Genomic DNA, 25,182 nt, shown 5'->3' on the forward strand with positions numbered 1-25,182 from the left:
AATAAATAAGGAACAAATAAATAAAAATGAAAAAAAAAGTTATTTTTTTCGAATTTTTATTTTTAATGATAGTTGTTAAACTGTTTTTAATCGTCCTCTGGATCATTACTTTACTTGTTTTTTACTTTGTAAATTGAAATAACCTAACTGATGTCAAAAAAATGATGAATCTTTTTTTTTCTCCCCTTCAAAATTTTCGGATTTTCCAAGGGGGGGGGGGGGGTGGGTGACATACAAGAAAATCAATATTTGTATCAGCCTTATTGATTTTAAGACGTCGCACGAATCAGTGAAAAGAAATGAGTTGTGGTAGATAATAGAATAGAAGTATCGCTAGTGCACATCGTACCTTCGTGTACGCACAGAATTCTCTCTGCAGTACTTCTCAGTGCTAAAATTAAAAACGGTACTTTTCAGTGCTACCAAAGCAGTACTTATCAGTACTATTTTTTCATCTATTGATCCCTTTACGACCCTTGTTTGGACCCGTGCCTTCAACTTTTCGGTGGACCCGTTGGCGAAAGCTAGCGGACACCGTCTTGGGAAAAAAACACTTAGGAGGTCTCGACTTCTCTCGTTTATTCACTAAACATGATTGCAACTACAAACAAAAGGAAGGGTGAATATCTGAATTCACAACTTCCTTCCAAAAAAGTGGGATTTAAAACTGTCACTAAACGTGGCAAAAATGGAAGAAAGGACGTTTCTCCGGAATGTAAACTTTCTTCCAAGGGTAAAATGAATAATGTTGATAATTGTTTCGAAATGAGCAATCAGTTCGATGCTCTAGACAAATTTTCCGAACACCAAATCGAATCCCCTATCGTATCAGAAGGTATCAGAAGGCCGGCTCCAGAGGCACGTTCCCCGCCTTTTGGGAGATTTGTGCCATCGCCATATTTGAGCCTATTTCATCATCTACCCGATGGGAGAGGAAAGGGAAGGGAAAGATGGGAGGAAATAGGAGTGGGGTCCCTTGAAGAGGGAAAATCTATCACCTATCGTGGTCATTTGTTCCGAATTTGGGGGAACTCCATTAGAGGAATCAAGATTTCCTTCCAAATCGCAAAGAAAGGAGACTGTCGCGTTTTGCCGTAAACTTTTAAAGATCGCGAGCTTCTTCTCAATCATCTTGAAGAGAAGAAGCACATTTTTGTACTTATGACGACAAAACTGAACGTTTGTTCAAAGGTCTCTCAAGTGACTATAAGTCACCTGAAGAGATCAAAAAAGGATTAAATGATTTACTTGTTTTTTTTCAGTCCAAGTAGTCGAATTCAACAATTTGTTTTCTAATCTTTTATTTATTTCGTTCTCTAGTTTGAAGAAGTAAGGACTAGGATTCTGATGCATGGACAATATCGGTGTAATTTCTTGGCTTTATCGAGGGATCCGATTTTGCCTGATAAAGGGGCGCGCCTGTGGAGAGTGCATGCTCCACACTCTTCGAAGGGTAGGATCCTTTCAGTTAGAATCCTTTCCTGTGATCAAGTTAGGAATTACAACTGTAATAAAACCGAATGCTTTATCACTTCTCGATAGTGACAAAGTAAAACGACATGCACTACACAAAGGACACGGGATATACTACAATAGATCAAATATTGGTCGCAGTGGTTTATGTTCCGAACAGAAAAAAAAAAAAATCATTATGAAAAATAGAACCCAATCTGGCATTGTTCGGAAATGGCTTTCTCAAGAATATTATTTGGTTCACTTTAACAAAAAAGACCTAAAAACCTAGACTCAGAAAAAGCTAGACTTATGTTCCATGTCCGTGTGACATGGGAACATTTCCAGAAACCTGGAGGAAATTACCAGAACCCAACTCAGTGCCGTCGGTGCCAAAAGTGGGGTTATGGTACAAAAAATTGTTGCATGGATGCTTAATGCATTTGAGGAGGTCACGCCAAGGACGTCTGTCCAGTGAAGGAAGATACTACCAAGTTTATATGCTCGAATTGTGGGGGCAATCATAAGTCCAATTTTCGGGATTGCCCTTCGCGAAGGAGAGTCTTCGAGGCTCGTGCCAGGCAGATGAAAGATAAGATCCGTTACGATAACGGTCGTTTCCGGAATTTGCCTGGTAGAGTATCGAACAATGCTCATTTTTCAGTTAAGGCGAAGTAGCCCGTCATTCGTTTTGGCAGCAATGATGACTTTGCTGCGTGCAATTTCAAAGTGATAAAACTCATTCTTGATAGTTTATATTGACTTGAAAAAGTATCACTGTACGCGCCAACATACATAAAGTATGCTGATACTTTTTCAGCTGTGTCAGTGCAAAACCAACTGATTTTCTTTGATTCTAAATCGTGAGATGAATTAGCAACAATCATCAACGGTGCGTACAAATTTCAATGACAGCCTACTTCGCCTTAACGATCGCTTGATTAGGAATCATACCCAGCAGGTAGATCATAACCCAAGTAACAATGATAGCTGAATAACAGAATATCCAGCTAAAATGCGGTTTATACAGCCTCTTTTCAGCTGAATAAACTGTTATTCAGCTACCAATGTTACCAGGGAATCATGCTCATTCACAAACTAATTTTAATCCGTCGGATAGCCGTTCGAATCTTTTAATTTCGAATGTATCTACCCACGGAACATCCTTTGCCGATATCGTAGCAGGTAAATTGAACTCCTCCCCTATTCGTACTATGAGTACCCATTCTACTTGCTTCAAATCAAATGGAAAAAACCCTGCCGTCACAGGTAACATCTACTCCGCATCTTCGTCTAGCGAAAATTCTAACGGAAAATCATCAAATGTACCCACTTCAAGTTATATGTCTGCCTCTGGTTTTAATGTTCTAACTGAACATATTGAATCTAATGATTGATGCAATGTTCAAAGCCGCCACTATGACTGAAGCAGTCCAGGTCGGTGTAAAATTTACTAATCAAATTGTTATTTCTAATGGATCCAATAAATAATAATTTAAATAATTTAAATTGGAATGCTCGTTCTTTGAATGGTAAAGAAGACAAGCTGTTTAATTTTCTTACAGCTAATAACGTGCAGAAAGCAGTTATTTCTGAAACATATTTAAAACCTGGATCCAAACTAAAAAGAGATCCTACCTTTTTTGTTTATCGTAATGATCGACTTGATGGGGCATATGGGGGAGTTGCAATCATCATTCATAGGCGTATAAAACATCAACTGTTTTCGTCATTTGAAACTTTAGGTGTTTCTGTTGAAACACAGCTTGGTAAATATACTTTCATAGCTGTCTATTTGCCTTTTCAATGCTCTGGACAGCAAGTTAATTTGCTCCAAACTGACTTGCGAAAATTGACTCGCAATAAGTCATTTTTTTGTCATTGATGACTTTTTTTTTACTTATCTCGTTTATTTGGCAGGCTCGTGCGCCGTATGACATAACAGAGCCGAAATCTTTTCTTTTTGTTTACATTATATACATTTTGAAATTTGTATTTATTTTAAAAACTATGTTAGTTTGGGGAAGTTTTAAGGTTAGGGAATACATTTGTACATCAGGAAAGGAAAGGATTTTTCGGGATATCTTAAGCTACTTAGACTACTATGCTGATGAAGCTTGAAGGGACAGGATGTCCAGATCTGTAACGAATCTAAACAAAAACGGTTTATGGGAGACACGACGAGAAGAGGACAATTTGAAGAGGAAAAAGAAAGACAGGGAACGAACGACAATCAAACTCGGACATTGATACGCTTCAAAAACAGATAGATAAAATTCATATATTCTAAATCAAGGCCCGCCAACACTTCCCTGACAGGTTTCTGCTGTTTTCCTCGGATCCGGAGAGTTTCAGTCAGTTCAGATCTGATGCCACGATGTTCACTGCATCCCCACACAACATGTTCGATATCCTGGTAAGCCACGCCGCAAACACAGAGATTGCTTTCTGAGAGCCCAATACGGTGGGTATGCGCGCTTAACGAATAGTGATTGGACATAAGCCGACACATGACACGAATGAAATCACGACTCATGCCCAACCCCTTAAACCATGGTTTTTTCGACACCTGTGCAGCCGAATGCAGCCATCTACCCATTTCTCCATCTCTCCATTTATGTTGCCAGCTGATCAAGGTCTCCCGACGGGCCAATGCAAAAAAATCATCGAAGGCGATTTGACGCTCGTAAACATCGCCTTCTTTAGCGCCTACCTTAGCCAGAAAGTCCGCTTTCTCATTGCCCGGAATGGAGCAATCGGAAGGGACCCAAGCTAGGGTAATAGTGTAAAAGCGATTTGACAAAGCACTCAATGCTTGGCGTATTTTATTCAGGAAGTACGCTGAGTGCTTCACCGGCTTCATTGACCTGACCGAACAGCCTCCAGAGAGCTTAGACTGTCGGAAAAAATGAAGAAGTGCTCGGGTGGGAGAGAACTGATCTACTCTAAGGCGTAATGTATAGCTGCTAGCTCAGCAACATATACAGAACATGGCTTTTGAAGCATGAAGAAGGCGCTATGAAAAACGTTGTAAACACCGAAACCAGTGATATCATCCATTTTTGACCCATCAGTGAAGAACTGCCGGTTCTCGCTGACATGCCCGAATTTACTTGCAAACATGGGAGGGATAAACTTTGAACGAAAGTGATCTGGAATACCATGGATATCTTGCTTCATGGACAAATCACATACTACAGAGGAACAGTCGAAGTCTAGGAAGCTATCACGATTGGTGTTAACCGAAGATGGACTAACCTCCAGCGTCATGTACCAGTAGTACACACTCATGAAACGAGTTTGAGGGTTATGTTCAAGCAGCTTTTCGTAGTTTTCAATAACCAATGGAATGAGAACCTCACAACGGATGAGGAACCTGAGTGTTAACTCCGCGAAACGATCTGTCAGGGGCTGTACTCCTGCAAGTACCTCTAAACTCATTGTGTGAGTCGAGTTCATGCAACCTAGCGCGATGCGAAGACAACGGTACTGAATCCTCTGTATCTTCAGCATATGTGTTTTCGCCGCGGATTGAAAACAAAAGCTACCGTACTCCAAGACCGACAAGATGGTCGTTTGGTACAGCTTGATCAGATCTTCCGGATGGGCTCCCCACCATGTTCCGGTTATAGTTCGCATGAAGTTGATTCGTTTTTGGCATTTCTGTGTCAGATACGCAATGTGTTTCCCCCAGGTGCATTTGGCGTCGAACCAGACCCCGAGATATTTAGAAGACAAGCTATGAGTGATTGTTTTACCCATGAGTGTAAGCGGAAACTTGGCAGGTTTGTGTTTCTTTGAAAAGACAACCATCTCAGTTTTCTTCGCAGAGAATTCGATACCCAGCTTTAAGGCCCAAGTAGACAAATTGTCCAGAGTATCTTGTAAGGGTCCTTGTAGTTCGGCTGCTGTTGGTCCTGTGACAGAAACAACACAGTCGTCTGCAAGCTGTCTTAACGAGCAATTTTCCATGAGACAGTCATCAATGTCTCTCACATAAAAATTATAAAGAAGGGGGCTCAGACATGAGCCTTGTGGTAGACCCATGTAGCTAATTCGTGAAACTGACAAGTTGCCATGAGTAAAACTCATATGCTTCTCGGACAACAAATTGTACAAAAAATTGTTCAAAATTGATGAAAGGCCACTTGCGTGGAGTTTATCTGAAAGAACATCAACACAAACTGAGTCAAAAGCACCCTTAATATCCAAAAACACTGAACCCATCTGTTTCTTTTGGGCAAAGGCAAGTTGAATTTCTGAAGAAAGCAGCGCAAGACAGTCGTTCGTTCCTTTGGCTCTGCGAAAACCAAACTGCGTATCTAACAGCATGCCATTCGATTCAACCCATTTATCCAGTCGAAAGAGAATCATCTTCTCTAACAACTTGCGAATACACGATAACATCGCAATTGGACGGTACGAATTATAGTTCGACGCGGGTTTCCCGGGTTTTTGGATGGCTATTACTCTCACCTGCCTCCAGTCATCCGGAACAATGTTACACTCCAGAAAGTGATTAAACAAGTTCAATAGGCGCCTCTTTGCGACGTCAGGTAGACCCTTAAGCAAATTGAACTTGATTCGATCCATTCCTGGAGCGGAATTGTTACATGAAAGGAGAGCAAATGAGAATTCAACCATCGAAAATGGTCTATCCATGGCGTCCCTATCCACCGGAATATCTCGTCGCACGCGATCAACAGGAACGGAATCCGGACAAACTTTCTTAGCGAAATCGATAATCCACCGAGGAGAGCTCTCTCGATCCTCATTAACCGACGATGTATTACGCATTCTTCTTCCGACGGTCCAAAGCGTTCTCAACGAGGTCTCACGTGATAATCCTTCCACAAAATGACGCCAATAACCGCTTTTCTTCGCTTTGACCAAGCTTTTAAACTTGCGTTCAAGTGAAGAATAGCGCTCATAGTTGTCAATTGAACCATGTTTCCGAAAGTATTTAAACGCGGCGGATTTCTCGCGATAGAGTTCCTTACACTCGTCATCCCACCACAGATTGGGAGGCTTCTTACGAACCGACGGACCTGGCACAGGACGGCGTTGTGCTTGAAGCGCGCTGTTGAGAATCAACTCGGATAAAAATCGATACTCTTCCAACGGAGGAAGTACTTCTACCGCTTGTTCTCCATCAATTATCGTTTCCGCGTACTTTCCCCAGTCAATGTGTTTCGTGAGGTCGTAGGCGAGATCGATAGATGAAGACTTTTGTGTTCCATTGGAAATTGTAAGTACGATCGGCAAGTGATCGCTACCATGGGGATCCTGGATTACCCTCCATGAACAATCCAGCGATAACGAGCTTGAACATATTGAGAGGTCTAAACGGCTATCCCTAGAACTTCCATCTTGAGCTGGAGGTGCCACTCGTGTAACTTCCCCATATATCAACGTTGATCTGTGGTCGTCATACAGTTCCCCCCAGCCTGTTCCGTGGGAGTTGAAATCCCCAATGAACAAACGTGGTTCAGGCATAACTGAGCAGATGTGAGAGAGATCTCTGCGAGATATCGCAGATCTCGGAGGAAGATCTATGGAGTCGACACTGAGGCTTTTGCCTCGGATAGTCACCTGACATGCAACGACTTCAATGCCTGACATCGGCGGCAGATCGACTCTGTAGAACGAGTGATGCTTTTTGATCCCCAAAAGCACTCCTCCATATGAGTCGGATCGATCCAGGCGAATAATATTAAAATCATGGAAAGGAAGGGTCACATCAGGTGTTAGCCATGTTTCTGATAATGCAAAAACATCACACTGTAAATTACTAACTAAAAATTTAAAACTATCTAATTTAGGCATAATACTACGACAGCTGAGGGTCGTGGGTTCGAATCCCACCGGTCGAGGATCTTTTCGGGTTGGAAATTTTCTCGACTTCCCAGGGCATAGAGTATCTTCGTACCTGCCACACGATATACGCATGCAAAAATGGTCATTGGCACAGTAAGCTCTCAGTTAATAACTGTGGAAGTGCTCATAAGAACACTAAGCTGAGCAGCAGGCTCTGTCCCAGTGGGGACGTAACGCCAGAAAGAAGAAGAACTACGACAGTTCCAGTGTAGAACAGAAATCATATCTTCGACCTCTGTGGATAATTTATCCATCAAAAGATATGATCGTTGCAAGAAGGGGCATTCTAGAAGCCAGCTGCTTCAAAAGAGGAGTCACGCACACTTAGATTTTTTTCACGAGCTCGGCTGTGCGAATCTCGGTTTCCCAATTTTAACCGAGACTCAGCTAACAAATTGCCCGGTTGCTTAGCAACGAAGCACGGTTTACTGATACTCGGCTTTTATTTCCTGAGATCTCAGTAAATTTGTTTGCCGACTACTCGGCTGTGCGGATCTCGGTTAAAATTAGCCGAGATTCGGCATTCTAAATTAAGTGTGCGCATGGAAGCAATCCTTTGACAATGTTCTTCACTGGGTCGGAAGCATTGAAGAAGTTAAGGATGATATCCACGATGCCAGAAAGCGTAAACATAGGAACATAGGAACATGAGGTTGTCCTAGGGGCTCCGAATGCAAACTTTCTTTTGGCTGAGCAGTCTGAAATTTTGGGATATTTGGGATTTTAGATTTTCCCGGTAGCGGCGGAAAGTCTCTTTCCTCTTGGAGTTTGAATCCAGGAGGTGAAAGCTTTGAGACTTTCGCGACAGCCTTAGTATTTTTCATGGCTGGTGGGTCATCACTGCTAGGCAGATTCCGAGGCATTGATGACTTTAATGCCAAACAACGTTCATGGAATAATTCTCAAAGTAATTCCAACGGCAAAATTTTATTTGATGAGTGCTCTTCATGATATTTCTCAATTCAATACCCTGATAGCCCTACATGTTTTTCCTCTTCTAGAAATCCATCTACGATTGACTTGGTCTTAACCGACTCTAGTCATCTTTGCAGCCAATTAGTTACTCATGCTGATTTCGATTCTGATCATGTCCCTATTACATTTCAAATATGCCATGAGGCGATTCTCAATCCTATCAGCTCCACTTTCAATTATTTTCGAGCTGACTGGAATATATATGAAACACATATTGACTGTAATCTTGATGTTAACATTTCTTTACAAACGAAACTTGATATTGACAATGCTCTTGAAACTTTAACAAATTCCATTGTTGAAGCCAAGAGCATTGCAATTCTAAAATGTGAAGAAAAATTTGAATTCGTGATTATAGATGATGATCTCAAACTCTTGATCCGCCTTAAAAACGTGAGGAGAAGGCAATTTCAACGAACTTGCGATCCTGCTATGAAAATTATATGGCAGCATCGGCAAAAAGAAATCAAGAAACGTTTTGCACAATTGAGAAACAAAAAATTTGAAAATAAAATTTCTGAATTGGATCCTGGCTCTAAACCATTTTGGAAATTATCTAAAATTTTGAAAAAAAACCTCAGATGCCAATACCGGCATTGAAAGAAGAAAACAAATTATTACTAACTAATTGCAAAAAAGCTCAAAAACTTGCTATGTGTGCACAATTTTAATTTAGTACTTACTAGTCCAATAGAAAATCAAGTTACTCAGGACTTCGAAAAGTTTCTCAATCAAGAGAACGTTTTTGAAAATTCCTGGGAGACTGATTTGGAAGAAGTGAGAGTATTTAAAAAAAATCAAAAATATGAAAGCTCCTGGAGATGATGGAATTTTCTACATCCTCATCAACAAACTTCCAGAGAGTAGCTTATCATTCTTAGTTGATATATTTAACAAATGTTTTCAATTAGCATATTTTCCGGACAAATGGAAAAATGCTAAGGTTGTTTCAATTTCCTGCCGCAGCTTCTAGCTATCATCCAATAAGTTTGCTTTCCTCCATCAGTAAACTTTTTGAAAAGGTCATTTTGAACAGAATCAACGAAAATTATTTTTTTACCAATGAACAGTTCGGATTCCGCCATGGACATTCGACCACTCATCAACTTTTATGTGTAACAAATTTGATCCGTTCCAACAAATCTGAAGGCTATTCTACTAGAAAAAGCATTCAACAGGTTTTGGCATGAAGGTTTGACCGTAAAATTAAAAACAAAACTTTAATTTTCTAACATACATTGTTAGAATAATTTAATGTTATCTATGAAATCGTAAACTTCATGTTAATTATCAAAACTCCAGGTCTGAATGACCTCCTTTAAAAACTGCTGCCTCAGGCAGCATTTTGGGACCAATACTATACGATATTTTCACATCTGACTTATCTGAGTTACCTCAGGGATGTCAAAAATCTTTGTTTGCGGATGACACAGGCCTCTCCGCCAAAGGACGAAGCCTGCGTGTCATCTGTAGTCGATTGCAAAAAAGTTTGGATATTTTTTCTTCATACTTGCAAAAATGGAATATTTCTCCTAATGCTTCCAAAACTCAACTAATAATATTCCCACATAAACCAAAAGCTCTTTATTTGAAACCTTCAAGTAGACATGTTGTCACGATGAGAGGGGTTCCAATAAATTGGTCAGATGAAGTTAAGTATCTAGGGCTCATGCTAGATATGAATTTAACTTTCAAAAATCACATTGAGGGCATTCAAGCCAAATGTAATAAATATGTAAAAGTCTCTATCCCCTTATTATTAGAAAATCAAAACTTTGTCTTAAGAACAAGCTTTTGATATTCAAACAAATTTTCAGGCCAGCCATGTTGTATACTGTACCAATATGGACTAGCTGTTGTAATACCAGGAAGAAAGCGCTACAGAGAATTCAAAATCAAATTTTGAAAATGATTCTGAAGCTTCCTCCCTGGTATAGTACCAATGAGTTACATAGAATATCCAATGTTGAAACATTGGAACAAATGTCAAATAAAATAATTAATAATGTCAGGCAAAAATCGTTATTACCACGATTAATGCGTTATATATTTAGGTTAAGTTAGGTTAAGTAAATTGAAAACGTGTTTTTTTTTCTTATAAGCAGGTGAAATCAAGTCACCTGTAAAAAATCTGAACTGCTACGGCAGATGAAATGTAATATATTGTTAACAAAATGTTAATAAAATCTCAAATTTGTTTTACCAAATTAGGATGATAGTGTTGTCTAATAGCACAGACCACCTAGATATAAGAAATGAATGTAATGTTTGGAAAGAAATTAAAAAAAGAGAAGTATCGCTCAAGACCGACGAAGATGGAGCTCTACAATACGTCTGGCAATCAAGGTAAGACCACAATGCAATGTGATATGTAATTATAAATCAAATGAGTAATATTACACTAATCGTAATTTATTATTACACTTCAGTTCAATTAAGAGTACAGTATTCAATCGCAATATACGATAGCTAGCAGTCCTTCTGTCCAGCGTTTCAAACGAAAGAGGGCTAGTGGAGCTCAGTGGTTTCATTTCTATGTCGAAAAGTAATACAGCCTTCCCAATTTTTTTTTCTTAAGTCGTCATGTGCAATTGTTCTCTTCTGACTGCCCTTGAACCCATGAGGACAATAATGCAATACGGCCAACGATGGTGGAAGGACTTTGACAAAATGAAACATTATAAAAGTTATGTTAATGGGTATCTAATTACCATCTCCGCTGTCGCTATCACTATCATCGTCCGATGATGGTGAACTGCTATCCATTGTTTCGATGTAATTATTTATATCATTGTGCAACTGCTGATGGATCCGAAGAGTCTGGCGAGTTATCCTACGGTTTGAACTAGGAGTGCTTAGCGAGGGCGATCCCGTAGAGCTACTGCCTGTTCGTTCTAAAGTGGCAGAAGCTGTTATTGGAGAGCTTGTATTACTGCCGACGCTATTGGTACGGATGCTGCTTCCACTCGCCGCAGAAGACGTACTGGAGGCTTGGTTGGCATTGACCGAATGCCTGTTCAGCTGCTGACGAATCAAGGTCTCTTCTTCCCGTAGTTTTTTGAACTTCTTCTGTGTTTCTGCAATTTTGCGAATCATGCCATGGTGTTGGATTACTTTATTCATACATCCTTCGCATACGGTCTTCGGGAGAGGATCGGAAGGTGCAATCTAGAGAAAAAAAAGGTTATGAATTACTTCATATTGCTATTACAAAATCGTGTTAAGGTGGATATGCATCGAAGCCGAACCTCGAATTTTCAAGGCATAAATCTAGAAAACCAAACAACCGTTCGTGCTGAAAAATTGATCGATTGGTCACTCGCTGGTGGTGACCAATCGGTGAAATTTTCAGTACGAACGGTTCTCTAGATTTGTGCTCTTGAAAATTCGATATTTGGCTTCGATGCATCTCCACCTTTAGCATTCAAAATAATCTATAAAATTGTTGAAGGGTCCATGGCCCCCGGGCCTCCATAAAACAACACGAAAAAAAAGTATAATTGAATGTGTAGGGAAGACAATTGATCGGTGTTCATACAGAACGGACTACATGTTATTTTGATCTCGCAGAGATGAGTCAAAAACTCAAATAATTCTGATCTTTTCAATGCAGTTTTGATACGGATGTTTCATCAAATAGATATGTCCCAATATTTCGACAAACAATGCAAATATTTTGTAATTCAGAATAACTGAAGTAATAAATAGCTTTTGATCCAGTCTGACTTACTACCGACCAATTATAAGTTGAATAATTTATTTTGGGAATATCCCTGGGCAAAGGCACAACCTTGTGATCAGCTTGATTGCTGTCAGGTCTCGGGGCTTAAATGTATCTTTACTCTGAAGAGAAAAATGCACACTAGTGATGCCAATGGTGATAATAATCAAAAGTGTTTTTTAATGAACACTATTGATTAACATCGCCGTGAACCGATACTTTACGTGGTCTATGATGAAGCGGCCCTTGTTTGTTTTTTCTATACGTTTTTTATTTATACTTCCAGACACTCTTCTTCTTTTTGGCATTAACCTCCTCACTGGGACAGAGCCTGCTTCTCAGCTTAGTGTTCCTTATGAGCACTTCCACAGTTATTTACTGAGAGCTTTCTTTGCTAAAGTTGCCATTTTCGCATTCGTATATCGTGTGGCAGGTACGATGATACTCTATGTCCAGGGAAGTCAAGGAAATTTCCATTACGAAAAGTTCCTGGACCGACCGGGAATTGAACCCAGACACCTTCAGCATGGCTTTGCTTTGTAGCCGCGGACTCTAACCACTCGGCTAAGGAAGGCCCCAGACACTCATCCGGAGCATTATTTTATTTGTTTTAATGTGCATCAAAATCTCCTAACATTAAAGAAATCGTGCTGAACAGGAACACGCATGGGCCGTACAAGGATACAACAGAATCTTTCTAAGGCTAAGTAGCCCGTCATTCATATTGGCAACAATGATTACTTTTCAGCGTGCATTTCAAAGTGATAAAACTCAATCTTGATAGTTTATATTGACTTGAAAAAGTATCACTGTACGCGCCAACATGCATAAAGTATGCTGATACTTTTTCAGCTGTGTCAGTGCCAAACCAACTGATTTTCTTTGATTCGAAATCGTGAGATGGATTAGCAACAATCATCAACGACGCGTACAAATTTCAATGACGGCCTACTTCGCCTTAAACCAGTTTCTTATACTAATAATATCACTATTTACTAATTTACTAATTATATCATTCTCTTCTCGTCAACTAGCGTCATTTCAGGATTAGGTTTTTCATTATAGCATTGAATATATTATAAAAATGCCGTCAGTCAAAAAAAAAAAACTTGTGACTAATCGCTATCTCTATTTATAGGTACCCGTAACCGTGAAAAGGAATAGTAACTCATTAGAAAAATACTAGAATATAAGTGAGTACGAACTAATCACTAACACCCCCAATACTGAAAAGGCAAGCACATATCATATTCCATTACCCTAAAACACCTGTACAAAGAAATAAAATTATCAGAGATTACTACAATTTAAAAAAAAAAACTGATAGTGTCGGTTAGAGTTTTCATACAACGTCAAGAACAAATATCTTCTTCTAACAGATCCTAGCAATGACATATTATCGGCGCGGTAAAAAAATAGAAACAGTTTATTCGCCGAGGTTGAATTTTTGTAAGTATAAGTGATTATAGTATAATCTGTACTTGTGATTGCTGTGTGATGCGCTTCATTGTTGCAGGACATTGTTCTCATTATTATACGGCCTTCAGCCCTCGGCGGGATCACCTTAAGAAGATATATGAATAATTCCGTTGCTGGTTTTGATCATGTTACTAAGAAAATAGTGATAATGTGATAATATAGTGAGATGACATTATTGTGTCGAATAATTTTGTGTGGTTAATGGTAGTAAGCTACTAAGATTGTGATTATTAGAGTGATGATAGTTTGTGATATTGTGAATATTAGTGATATAAGCAACAAGAATCCTACTTTTATTTTAATGAACATAATGACATTGAGTGTTGATGTGATTTATTTATTACAGTGATTATTTTTAATGAGAAGTTTTATATTTTAAACTTGATGAAGCAGTAGTATTGTGTTGTGGCTGGGTTATAGATGTGATGTTAATAACAAAATCGGTATAGATAATGGTGACGTTGTTATTCAAAATTCTGTTAATAATAAAGATGGTGATATCAATACCAGTGAATAGTGCTATGAAGTAATCTAATAGTTATATATATATATATATATATATATATATATATATATATATATATATATATATATATATATATATATATATATATATATATATATATATATATATATATATATATATATAAAAAAAAAAAAATTTGGGAATATTAAACAATTTGAAAAATTCAAGCCGATTTCAAATTCAAAGTTTTTTTAAGCGATTTACGGTTAGTGTTCTTATGAACAATTCCACAGTTCTTAACTAACTGAGAGCTTTCTTTGCATAAGTTCCCATTTTCACAATCGTATATAGTGTGGCAGGCACACCATATTATATAGGTTGAGGTGGTTCAAAAAATAGTTTTTGCTCCACACCGCTCATTCGATTCTAGACCAAATTCTGAGTGGCCTTCCAAAATTTTAGGTCTTTTGGAATGAAAACTGAGACTGCACAAGCCATTCAAAGTTAGTATGAGAATAATAATGGAAAAAGGAAACAATTCAGTCAATTGGTCATAGTATTTGTCCATGTGCTCACGATGATTAGAACTATGCTGATAGTGTTAGATACATTCGTCAGCTACAACTTTGAGAATCCAGCGTTGCGCGATCAGTGCGTGGAATACAAACATCAGTGTCGCTGCTCGGCGGCCAGTGAGAGAAACTGCATGTTCGAAAGGTTGCTGTCTGTATTTTTTGCCGCTGGCGCCAACTGTTAGCGATTATGAACGAAATAAACAGTCGTTACCCTATGTCAGAACGATCTTCAGCTAAGTTGTAGCTGCCGAATGTATCTAACTGTATCAGTGTAGCATTAACCCTCAAGAGCACATGTGCTAACATTATAACCATTGACTGAATTGCTTGTTTTACCATAGTAATTCCCATGTAGGGCAGTACACACTCAATCACGATTTGCTTGTTCGGTATTTTTTTTTATACTGGGTACGAATTGTAAACCATAAAAACTACCGAACTTTCAGCTTTTTGATTGAAAACTTCTGAGGTTCAGTAATAATTTTTACTTTTTAATGAACTACGGTAGCTGTCAGACCCAATTTTGCAACATTACCGAACAGGCCGATAAGTCAGTAAAAACAATTACCGACTATTCAGTACCCGACCAACCAGTCTTCATAATTCTTTATAGATCTTTGACCAACGATGGCGATCACTAACGGTTCAAAACGAATCTATATCGATCGCTATCGAAAATCACTGACTGGTTGACCGGGTAGTTGATGTTTTTTACTGACTTGTCGTCAAAATCAAATCAAAACAAACTGATGCGCTTGCGGGAATGTGTCAAATGAGAATCTCCTGCTGTAGAATCATCCGGCCGGCGCCAGGAGACACGTCTACGGCAACCAAACTTTTCCTGCGCCTATTTTGCGCTTTCTCGTGGTAAGTAGTCGACATTCAGTGACAAACTCAACTATTTTAAGCAGCCAAAAAGGCTCAGCACGATTTTAACTGCTCTTACGTTGGTAAATTCGGTTGGTTTCCATACAAGAGGTAAATTCATCTGCATCAATTAGTTTGCCTCTTGTATGCAAACCAACCAAATAATAATGATTTTGTCACACATTTTTCGATTACTTCCACTGAAATATGCGCGTACCTTAGATGTTTATTCACATGAAAAATGCTTAATAAGGGACATGTACATGTCCCTTGGGTTTTTATTTGCATTGTTTTTGGAGAAAGAAAAAAAAATAGAATCCGGAGAAGCAAAGCATGAAGCATGGGAAACTGGAAAGCCAGTAAAAACGTTCTACAATTTTACTGACTAAAGCGAAGTATGCACTTCAACAGAAAAGTAATCGCCTATCGATGCGTGAGAAATTTCTTGCAAGAAATGCTCAAAAAAAGCATTTTTCTTTGATCGCAGTACGCAGTTGAAAAGAAATGTCAATTCAAATGGAGCTCACGGTAGGAAACTTCTTTACCATTTCTTGGACAGAAATTTTTACTTTTCTTGAGCGGAACAGCATACCTAGCTTAAGTCAGTAATTTCCATCAATCAAAACATGTTTTGGTTTACTGAGTTTTTTCGGTAATCGTGTATCAGTTTTCATCCAAATGAGCTGTGTATCAGTTTTCATCCAAATGAGCTCAAATTTTAGGAGGATACTCAGAATTTGATCTAGAGCGGTGTGCAGCAAAACTGATTTTCTGAACCACCAAAAACTATACAAAAGGATTCATATCATCATTACTATGTATGTTCTAATCTCGATTACTTTTTCAAATCGACGCAAGTAACTTTCATACGGTTTTGAGAAAATTAATTCAGAAGAATCACAACCTGTCTTCTAAAACTGTTTTAAAATGAATCACCTTTTTAACATTTTTTCGCAGTGTATGCCACTTAAATTTTGCATACAATCAGCTCACGTTCAAAAACTACGTAGTTTCTATTATTTCCCAAAAAAAATAATTATAAAAAATCATAAGCCTTTTCATCAAGTTACTTTCGACGTTTTTCTACCAGTGTAAAACCGGCTCAAGTAGTGTTTTGTTTTGATTCGTGGTTAAGTCACTTTGTCTCTCCATACAGCGGGGCGGCGAAAGTAGTGGTTAGGTTGCGAAAGTTGAAAATCTTACTTTCGTTGTTTTGTAAATCCCGAAATTAAACGTTCTAAAAGTGAAAAGTTGAGTTGGTACAGAGCGGTACGTGTAGAATTCCACCTGCTTAACACGTAGGATCGATAAAGTAAGTTTGTATACTTTTTTGACTTGAGTCTGTATGAATAAGTTTTCGAGTAATATATAATGTGCTTCTTATTTATTTTTGGGGTTTCGTCAAGATATTATTTAGAAGTTTCATTCCTGGAGTAACGTCGAAAATAGGTAATTGTTTTAAAAATTAATAAAAATGCGCTTGGGAACAAGAGCATAATTCACTACGAATTTTGAAGCACTGCTTACTTAATAGCCATTTTTTCAGTGATACTCGGTGAATAGTTTACTAAAAGAAGATGGCAACTGTTCCAGAACCTCCAACACTTCCTCTTCTTGGGATTGGATTTCAGAATTGGATTGCCCAAATTTAAAGAGATGTAAGGAGGAAATCCACAAGAAACTCACTTTGCACCATGTGAAAGGCCTGTTCAGAGTTTCCTGTGGTGATAATTACACAATTAAATACATCATGTGTCTCTAGTAGCATGCAACTTTCATTTCATACAGAATTTGGTTGGAATTGCACGATAAAATTTAGATTGAATATATTTCACAACATGCTTGTAGTCTCCGTACAAAACTCGTTTTTTCTAATATTCCAAAACACCTAAATAGTTATTAAGGCAACAAGTTGCAAAATGATGATTTTTTCAGCACGAGTTGTACATTTATCCAGCGAGGCTTGCCGAGTTAGATAAATACGAAGAGTGCTGAAAACTTCGAGTTTTGCAACGAGTTGCGTACAACTTTTTTTGCAATTACGAAAAATGCCGTTATAGTTGGATTATTTATTTTTCGGAGCATAAACATATTTCAAGAAAACCCACATGAGCTTCCATGCGTAGTAACAGCACACTTTTCCTCAATCAGGTAGGCTGTGGAATGACTGTCACATATTTTCTCACTTCCATTTACAATCACTGATCAGGTAAAACGCTGCATACAATTTTCCCTCAATATCGAAATTATTATGTTGTGCTGAATTGCCTGCACGAACCGCCACATAAAGCTCCCGGCAAGAGTGAGCAAAATAAACTCCTCGTCCGCAAGACGATCCTATTCCAACTCAGAATCCATCACAGTCAACTAGCCCCTGACTTTATATTGATTGGATAATTCAATTCGACTCAATTCGGATCTTCAAACGGATGTACAATTTCTTTAACGGAGACGAACCAGCCGCGGGCTGAAAGTCTCGTGAATAAAGCTAATATGTAGTAATAACGAGTGTACAACCAGAACCTAGTTGACTAGGTTATTCAGAGATTCGGAGCAGTTCAATAAATGACGTACAGAGGCAATCAGATATTACTTTGACGTCTCCCAAAACAGTGCTGAAAAGTGCTACTTTTCGACACCGAAAAAAAAATCCAATGTTAGAGCCATATATTACAAAATAAATATATTCACTCTTAAGGTGAAACATCTCAGAATCCAAAGATGGCCGGCACAATGGCCGACTTGTGCCCCTACTCACGATTTCAAAAGCACAAAACTGGAGAAATAGTTGGCAAACGTTTCTGATCTTCTTATTTTAAGCTTTCTGCTAGTGCACAAAGCCAAAATAAAAAGTGCACGGTTGTTCGATGCTTTCTTTGCGAGATTTGTGCCTTTGAAGTTTTAGTGCAATCTTAAAAGTTGATTCAAAACTGTTTCACCTTAAGATGGCTAAAACCGGTGCTTCTGCTCTAACACTCATAAATTAAGTGCGAAAAATGTTTATTGAGCGATCCGAAAACATTTAGGGCAAGTGTACCATTAGTGGTGCACCTGAGGGAAAACTGCTAAAACACGGTGTTAAGATCATGAAATATATGATTTTAACGTATCATTCGATAGATCTCAAATCCTTCTATCATTCAAATGTATAAAAATCACGATTCATTTGAAATTTCCCTGCAAAAAGCCTTGCACCAATAATAGGAACACTGTTCCTTTAGTGGAGGTATATTTTAAGGATGGTTCCTTTAGTGGCGCAAACCATTGATTTCTTATGGGACCCTCCACTATGGGTACTGATGCACCACTATAGGTGCAAAGGAGCAAAAAAATTAAGCAAAATAATTGATTTAAATAGTTTTACGGTTAAATTTCATGAATATTATTCGATTACTTGTATCATTTTCGCATCGAACATAATACAAAAATATCACATAATCATTTATTAGCGCGAAACATGCCAAAACACACTACCTCCACTATTGGAACTACCTCCACTAAGGGAGCGTTTGCCCTAATTCGCATGATCGATTCGCAGAAGAGAGGATCGATGAAGAGAAATCGATCATGCGACTTACGCCCTTATTCCAACACACGCTTGAAATATTATTTTATAATCGATACTAAATTCGTTTATAATCTAAAACTATTTCTAAATTGAATATTCAATAACATGCAGAAAACTTACCAAACTTAACAATGGATTCAAGACTAATAAAAATAGCTAGTGATTCTAACGAATAAATAATCAAAAACCTAATGGATATGAAATAGATTATTTGATAAATTTGAAACAGGAGGCCTAAAGATAGACACATGATCAAAAAGTTCTGGTTAGCATAACCGAAGGAAATTTTGGAAAAATGTCTAAATTGATTTCTGATGGTATTCCTGGAGCATGATTTCTCCTAGAAAAATCGTAAAAACCTGAAATCCATCCATCGTTTAGCATCGATATAAATACATAATCAATACGCCAAAACTAGTCTGTTATGATCCTGATTTCCGGAACGGGTGAATATTTCGTTCTGTCCCACACAACACAAAATTTAATGAACCGGGGCCATTTTAGCCACTGCCTCGGGTCGGGGCACTTACCTTTACGGGGAGATAGTTGTTGATTTTCTGTTCCAGCTTGTGCTTGTCTCCTTCGGCGCCGTAAATGAAAATCACCGAACGATGGATTTGCGAGCACAGTCTGCACAGGAATCCGGTAATACAAGCCTCCTCTATGCTTCCCATGGTCCAAGTATGCCGGCAGCCGGTCGATGGTATCGGTTTTTGATCAACAAAAGCAGAATTTTTCTATCTAAATCGTTGAATCACAAAAATTTTTCGTGAAAACACAGAAAATATTTTGTTGTGACGGTTTTAGACTAATGACAGTGACACAACTCTCGGATGGGTGGAAGTTAGTACCCCCGATGCAAAAACGATGTGCAGCAGCTCAACACTGTCCCCACTGTCCCGAGTGACGAAAATACTATAAAATGAATATTGCGCATTTCTTCAAGTTTTTACCAAGGGTGGAGGGCGGCTGTCAAATGGGAGTAAAATAGGGTCCTAAAGACCTGTCCCAATTTTAGTGCCAAACGCTTAAGTTTAGGCCAAAAACACATGTTTACTCAATTTTTCCGTTGTTTTCCGTTGGTTTAAGCTCAATTTTTTTTTTAGATTTTGTCACATTCTTTGGCTTAAACTCAAATATTGGGTGTATTTTGTTTTCCGTGTTCCTTACGATATGTCAGATAGGAACAACCCCAGTGGTCGAACTAAAACCCCTGTGGTGTTTTTGTCGACTAAGCGAACGTCAAACATGATCAAAAGTGTCAAGGTTCATTAATGGACCAAATTTTTAAATTAAAGTTTAAACATGATATAGCCATTATTTGAGCGGGAAAAATTGCTAAAGTAGTTACAGTAACAGGCGCTTTCGTGTTCTTAAATAAAAACAAGATTTCATTAAAAATTTTAGGACCCAATTGAAAAGCCGCCAACCTAAGTCCAGAATCAGTTTTAAGGCTTAACGCGCAAAAGTGAAAATCATTATTCGCAAAATTACAGGTAAAAATGCGTTTGAAAGATATAGTTTGCAAGCAGTTATTTACTGCGTGCTACTGCAGTGCGCTGTTGGCAATTTAATCAGCAAAATCTGCTAAATTCCCAAAATGGATGTGTTCGAGAAAATTACGCCTGCATCATTGTTTGGTCGTTCTTTTGTATGGTTGTTTACATTTTAGAACCAGTGGCACTTTGGGGTAGCAATAAAGAGCTGCGATTACCTCCCTTGGTTTTTACAAGTGCGGAAACGCCATTAAAAGCGAGGGGGCGACACATAGGGCCCATTCACAAATTTCATAACGCTGGAGGGGGTGGGTGGGTGTCCTAACGATGTTACGGTCCATACAAAAACTGAATGATATTCATACAAAAAGCGTTACAAGGGGGTGGGTGGGTGTCAAAAATGGCCAATTTCAGCGTTATGAAATAAATGAATGAGCCCATAGTGCTTCGAACGTATGGCATAAATGACACATATTACATCAGTAATGGCATGAGTGGCTTATACGTCAAATTTTACATTTGACACCATAGAACAGTCACAGACAAACAGACGTAACATTTAGAACAAATCCCGATCAAAATCATAGTCACGATGACGTGTACGCCCAATGCTAAAATCGGTGTTTTTGGCCGATGGACCAACAGATGGCGGTAGTGTGTAAACGTCAAACGCGAACAATAACGATGCGAGCCCTGCGGGTGGTGGCCACCTACCATATAATTGAATCGGCCGTTAAAAAGGTGGTCGATGGACTTCGATGAGAGTGTGACGTCTATTTGTCTGTGAAACAGTGCTCGCTAGGAAAAAATGTTCAAAATAAAAATGTATGAAAAAGTACTTGAGTCGTTCGCATGAACGATGTATGTGACATGCGTAACCATAAAAGTGTCTCAATAGCCAACATTTTATAAAAATATTTAAGTACGGATTATTCCAATGAATAAAATGAAATCCAATAAAAAAAGGTTGAATAAAGTTTCTTTTTATTAGCAATACAATTCATTTTCTACCTATTAATCATTCGAGAACTGAATTATTGCTACAAAAGAAAATTGAAATGTCGTTTGACCAGAGGGTTTTATTTTCTTTTATTTCGATCATTTTCAATGGAACGTCGCAATGGTTGCGGTCAGCAAATTTTCATCCGATTTTCCTGCTTCCAAAATTGTTTGTTTGTATATGCTGTGTCCTGAACTTCCATCGAAGCCCCACTTGCAAACCAGTTTTACAGCAGTAGAACCGTCCAACGAAATATCCTTTATGATACTGGATACAGTATAATTCATGAGCTGTTGTAGAGCGACTATAGCAGCTGTTTCTGATGCAGAAATCGGTTTCGGAATTATGTTTTGTTTCTCTTGCTTTAGCGCATAAAGGCTAGGAAGCAAGTTCGGATGTGATTAGTTCAAAGTGGTTCGAAGCAAATTGTATTTTCGTTCCAACAGATCTAAATCAATGTTCAAAGCTATACCTGTGCTTCAGTCATGACCTGTACTTGATCCTCACTCGAAGAATTTGATCAGCATGGATCAGACAAAAAATGACCCGGAAAATTAACAAATCGATTCTTTCCCCCTATTCGCCTTCGTTCGTTCCTTGGCTTTATGATAACGTTTGACACGTGCCTTGCTTCGCACGCCACGGTACACATACAAATAGAGTTTGCTGCAGCTCCGCACTCTCAGCATACACAGCCAAACAACAAATCTGACCCGCTCACTTGCATACAAGCAGATGAAAGATTAGAGAAAAATTACACACGTGAATGGCAAAGCACATTTTGCTTCTTTCTTTTGGTTCGGGGCAGAGTCTATGAATGGAGAGTTGCGCGAAGAGTGAAACCAAATCTACCTATCGAACTGTCAAACCGTCTACCTATCGAGCAGCTCAGCAAAACAGATAGGAGCTATTTTTGAAGATGAAGAAGAATAACCATTCTAAGAAGTCTCTTCGCGCAACTCTTCATTCATAGACTCTGGTTCGGGGTAGGGCAAACCGGTTTTTTTTCGTTCGTTTTACCTTTGCAAGACGTTGAGCCACTGAACCGTTCAAAAGATCCGATTTACTAAAATGAGTGATTCGGATCGGATCCGTTCACTAAAATGAGCCGTTTTGCCCATCTCTAATGAGAACCATGAACAAGTTTTTAAATTTACTATTCCAATCACGATTGAGCTATCAAAAGCGCTTTTTATTTGCGTTTTGGTCCCTCTCGATCCAACCGCATCGATAGCTGAGCGGTAAGGGTTCGGGCTTGACAATCGCAAGATCCTCGGTTCGATTCTGGCTTGCTGCAAGTTTTTAACCATGATATAGTCATTTTTACTGTCGAAATGGTACCATGGTAAAATTGAATGCACAAACTATTTGAAATAAATACAAATTTAGTCTGCACAAATCAAGTGGCGTTGTGTATTTAATTTAACCCTCTAACATAGTATTTTCAACTGCAACGCTGTTCTCAGTGTATAAGTCATTTCATGAATTTCATTCTCTGAGTAGCTGTGTGTGGCACTTGACGCCCTTATTCTAGCACATGCTTGATACCAAAAAAAGCTATTAAATTCCATATTTTTTCCGCCGGGATCTCACGCAACGTCAACATGGCAAAAGTCATCGCCGACTGACTGGGTAGGTACTAAAAATGGTACTAAATTCGAGGTCTGTACACGTATTCTGGTTGTCATGAAGTGCAAAGATAATTTGGGAAAATAATTTACGAAATTTGGACTAGAAATTTATAGTTTATTACGGGTAAGTTGTCGTCGGTTCAAAGTGGAAAGTGCAGCGATCACAATAAGTTAAAAATCGGTCTGTTTGCGACCCGATTTAAAGGCTAAATCATCGATTGAAAATCGTGCCGTGGGCGAGAGAGCAAAAAGTGGAAGAAAGTTAGGGTGCCCTCTGTGCTTCGTAAAGCATTCTGTGTTTTCTTCGTGGAAGAACGCCGACCAAAAGCTGGAATTTCTTGATTCGTAATGGATATCTTTTTGTCTTAGGAATATTTGCGAATATAAGCATCAAAAATGTCGCTGTCGGAAGCATCTTGCTACACCATCATCAATGCTCAGGAAACGGAGCCATACAATGAGATGCAGCTCAAGTTGGATCTTGGTAAGATAAGAGTGAATAATCAGGGTGGCCACCCAGTCGGGATTTTTGTGAAAATCGGGAATATTGGTAGTCCACCGAAGGAATTTTGATCTTAGCCCGAAAATGTAAACAAATGTCTAAAATGTAAACAAATCGATTGTCTGCTGGTTTTTGCATATGAAAGACATAATCACTAAAAAAAATCAATAATTGACCACAAAAAGTTATTAAAGTATTTTTTCCAAGAAACTTTTTTTCACGAAAATGGTTACTATTTTCGGTCCCTGATTGTGGGGGACGGTCCAAATCCAGAGGAAGCGAAGGAATTCCTCTAAGTCGCAGAACGAGATCTAGTTTCCCAGATCCGTAAAAATTCTTTGACTATTCTCCCAAACAGGGAGCGGATTTGTATCTCTCGTAAAAGGTAGAAATTTCCTACCGGAGAGAGTCGACCACTTGTTTTTGGAGTTCGGATATTTCAAAGGTAGTAAAAAAGTTCCTTGGAACTCGTACCTTTTTCAGTAGTGATCATGAACTGATCTTGTATTGAAAACAACTTGTCTTAAATACTATCTGAAACTAATACAATTCGAGTTCGTTACAATACCAATGAAACTAGACTTCTATTCGATACATAATTATTCCAATAGGGCAAAAAACCTAATTCCTATCAAAAGGGAGAATGAGTCAGAACATTTTCTTCTCCCACATGTCCTTTTTTCTAGAAAATCTATGCTAGATTGTTTCCTTATCTTAACCACGCCTAATTATCATAACTATTCTATTTTCCTTTGCATCCTTCATCCTAACACCTCCCCGTCTCGATAAAGAAAGAGAGAAAGGACGCACACAAATCTAAGACAGGTCACAAACCTAAGACAGGTAAACATTTCCAGATTCTTGCAAGGCCTGTTTCTGCATCTTAGAATAACATCCTGTCGCTAAGGGTCTAAATTCATTAATTGCCTTACTTCGCAGCGCTTATCGCTTCATGCGCTTTGGTTAACCAGACTAAACATTGAGCAGAAATTTTATGACATGTTTCCGTTCTTACATCTAGCATATTTATTTGAACAGAGATAAATCTTAGTCTATCGCATTGGCGAGACAAAAATTAAACATTGGTGGCGACTGAGGCTTGTTTTGAAATGCTTAATGAAAACCCTAATGATAACTATGATTATTACAAATAATTTTTAAACCGCGAGATTATTATTTCAATCAGCGAAGCGACATCCCGGGGCCCGTAAATCTTCCCCATGATTTACTCATCGTTGAACTTATGCGAAATGTTTGGGTAGATCGAGCCGGTTGTATCGTCAGCGATCGCAATTTCTTCAACTTCTGTATTATTTTGTGTTCTTTTCATTACATTTCTATGAGACAGAAAATTTGTGAATGAGTCCCAAAATGATGCTAGCAATTGCCAACCTAATCCATATATTTCGTACAATATACGTCCATGCATAATCGTATCAATAGCGAATTTTACCAGTCTTCCAATCATATATATACCAATAAATGTAGACGTTATATTTCCTAGCCAAGATGACCACGAGAGTAACTTGGACCAGTATTTTTCGAAAACATTTTCAATCATCCGGTCAGATAT

General features: G+C 38.5%; 2 protein-coding genes across 2 annotated transcripts in view; one reads left to right on the forward strand and one right to left on the reverse strand.

The window, feature by feature from the left end:
* Nucleotides 1-10,695: 10,695 nt before the first annotated feature.
* Nucleotides 10,696-19,820, reverse strand: LOC5565067. The gene is made up of 2 exons (XM_001649343.2): nt 19,511-19,820; nt 10,696-11,472 (listed from the first exon to the last, which is right to left on the reverse strand). The coding sequence occupies exons 1-2, from the start codon at nt 19,652-19,654 to the stop codon at nt 11,008-11,010; spliced, it is 609 nt and encodes a 202-aa protein (XP_001649393.1). The 5' UTR covers nt 19,655-19,820; the 3' UTR covers nt 10,696-11,007.
* A 3,282-nt stretch (nt 19,821-23,102) lies between these two features.
* Nucleotides 23,103-25,182, forward strand: part of LOC5565050 (coatomer subunit beta) — a 28,762-nt gene continuing 26,682 nt past the window's right edge. Inside the window, exons 1-2 of the mRNA XM_001649342.2 lie at nt 23,103-23,231; nt 23,477-23,591. Of these exons, the coding sequence (XP_001649392.1) occupies nt 23,504-23,591 (88 nt within the window). The 5' untranslated portion in view covers nt 23,103-23,231; nt 23,477-23,503. The remainder of the gene's footprint in view (nt 23,232-23,476; nt 23,592-25,182) is intronic.

This window comes from Aedes aegypti, chromosome 1 (genome assembly GCF_002204515.2).
Source record: "Aedes aegypti strain LVP_AGWG chromosome 1, AaegL5.0 Primary Assembly, whole genome shotgun sequence".
Lineage (NCBI taxonomy): Eukaryota > Metazoa > Arthropoda > Insecta > Diptera > Culicidae > Aedes > Aedes aegypti.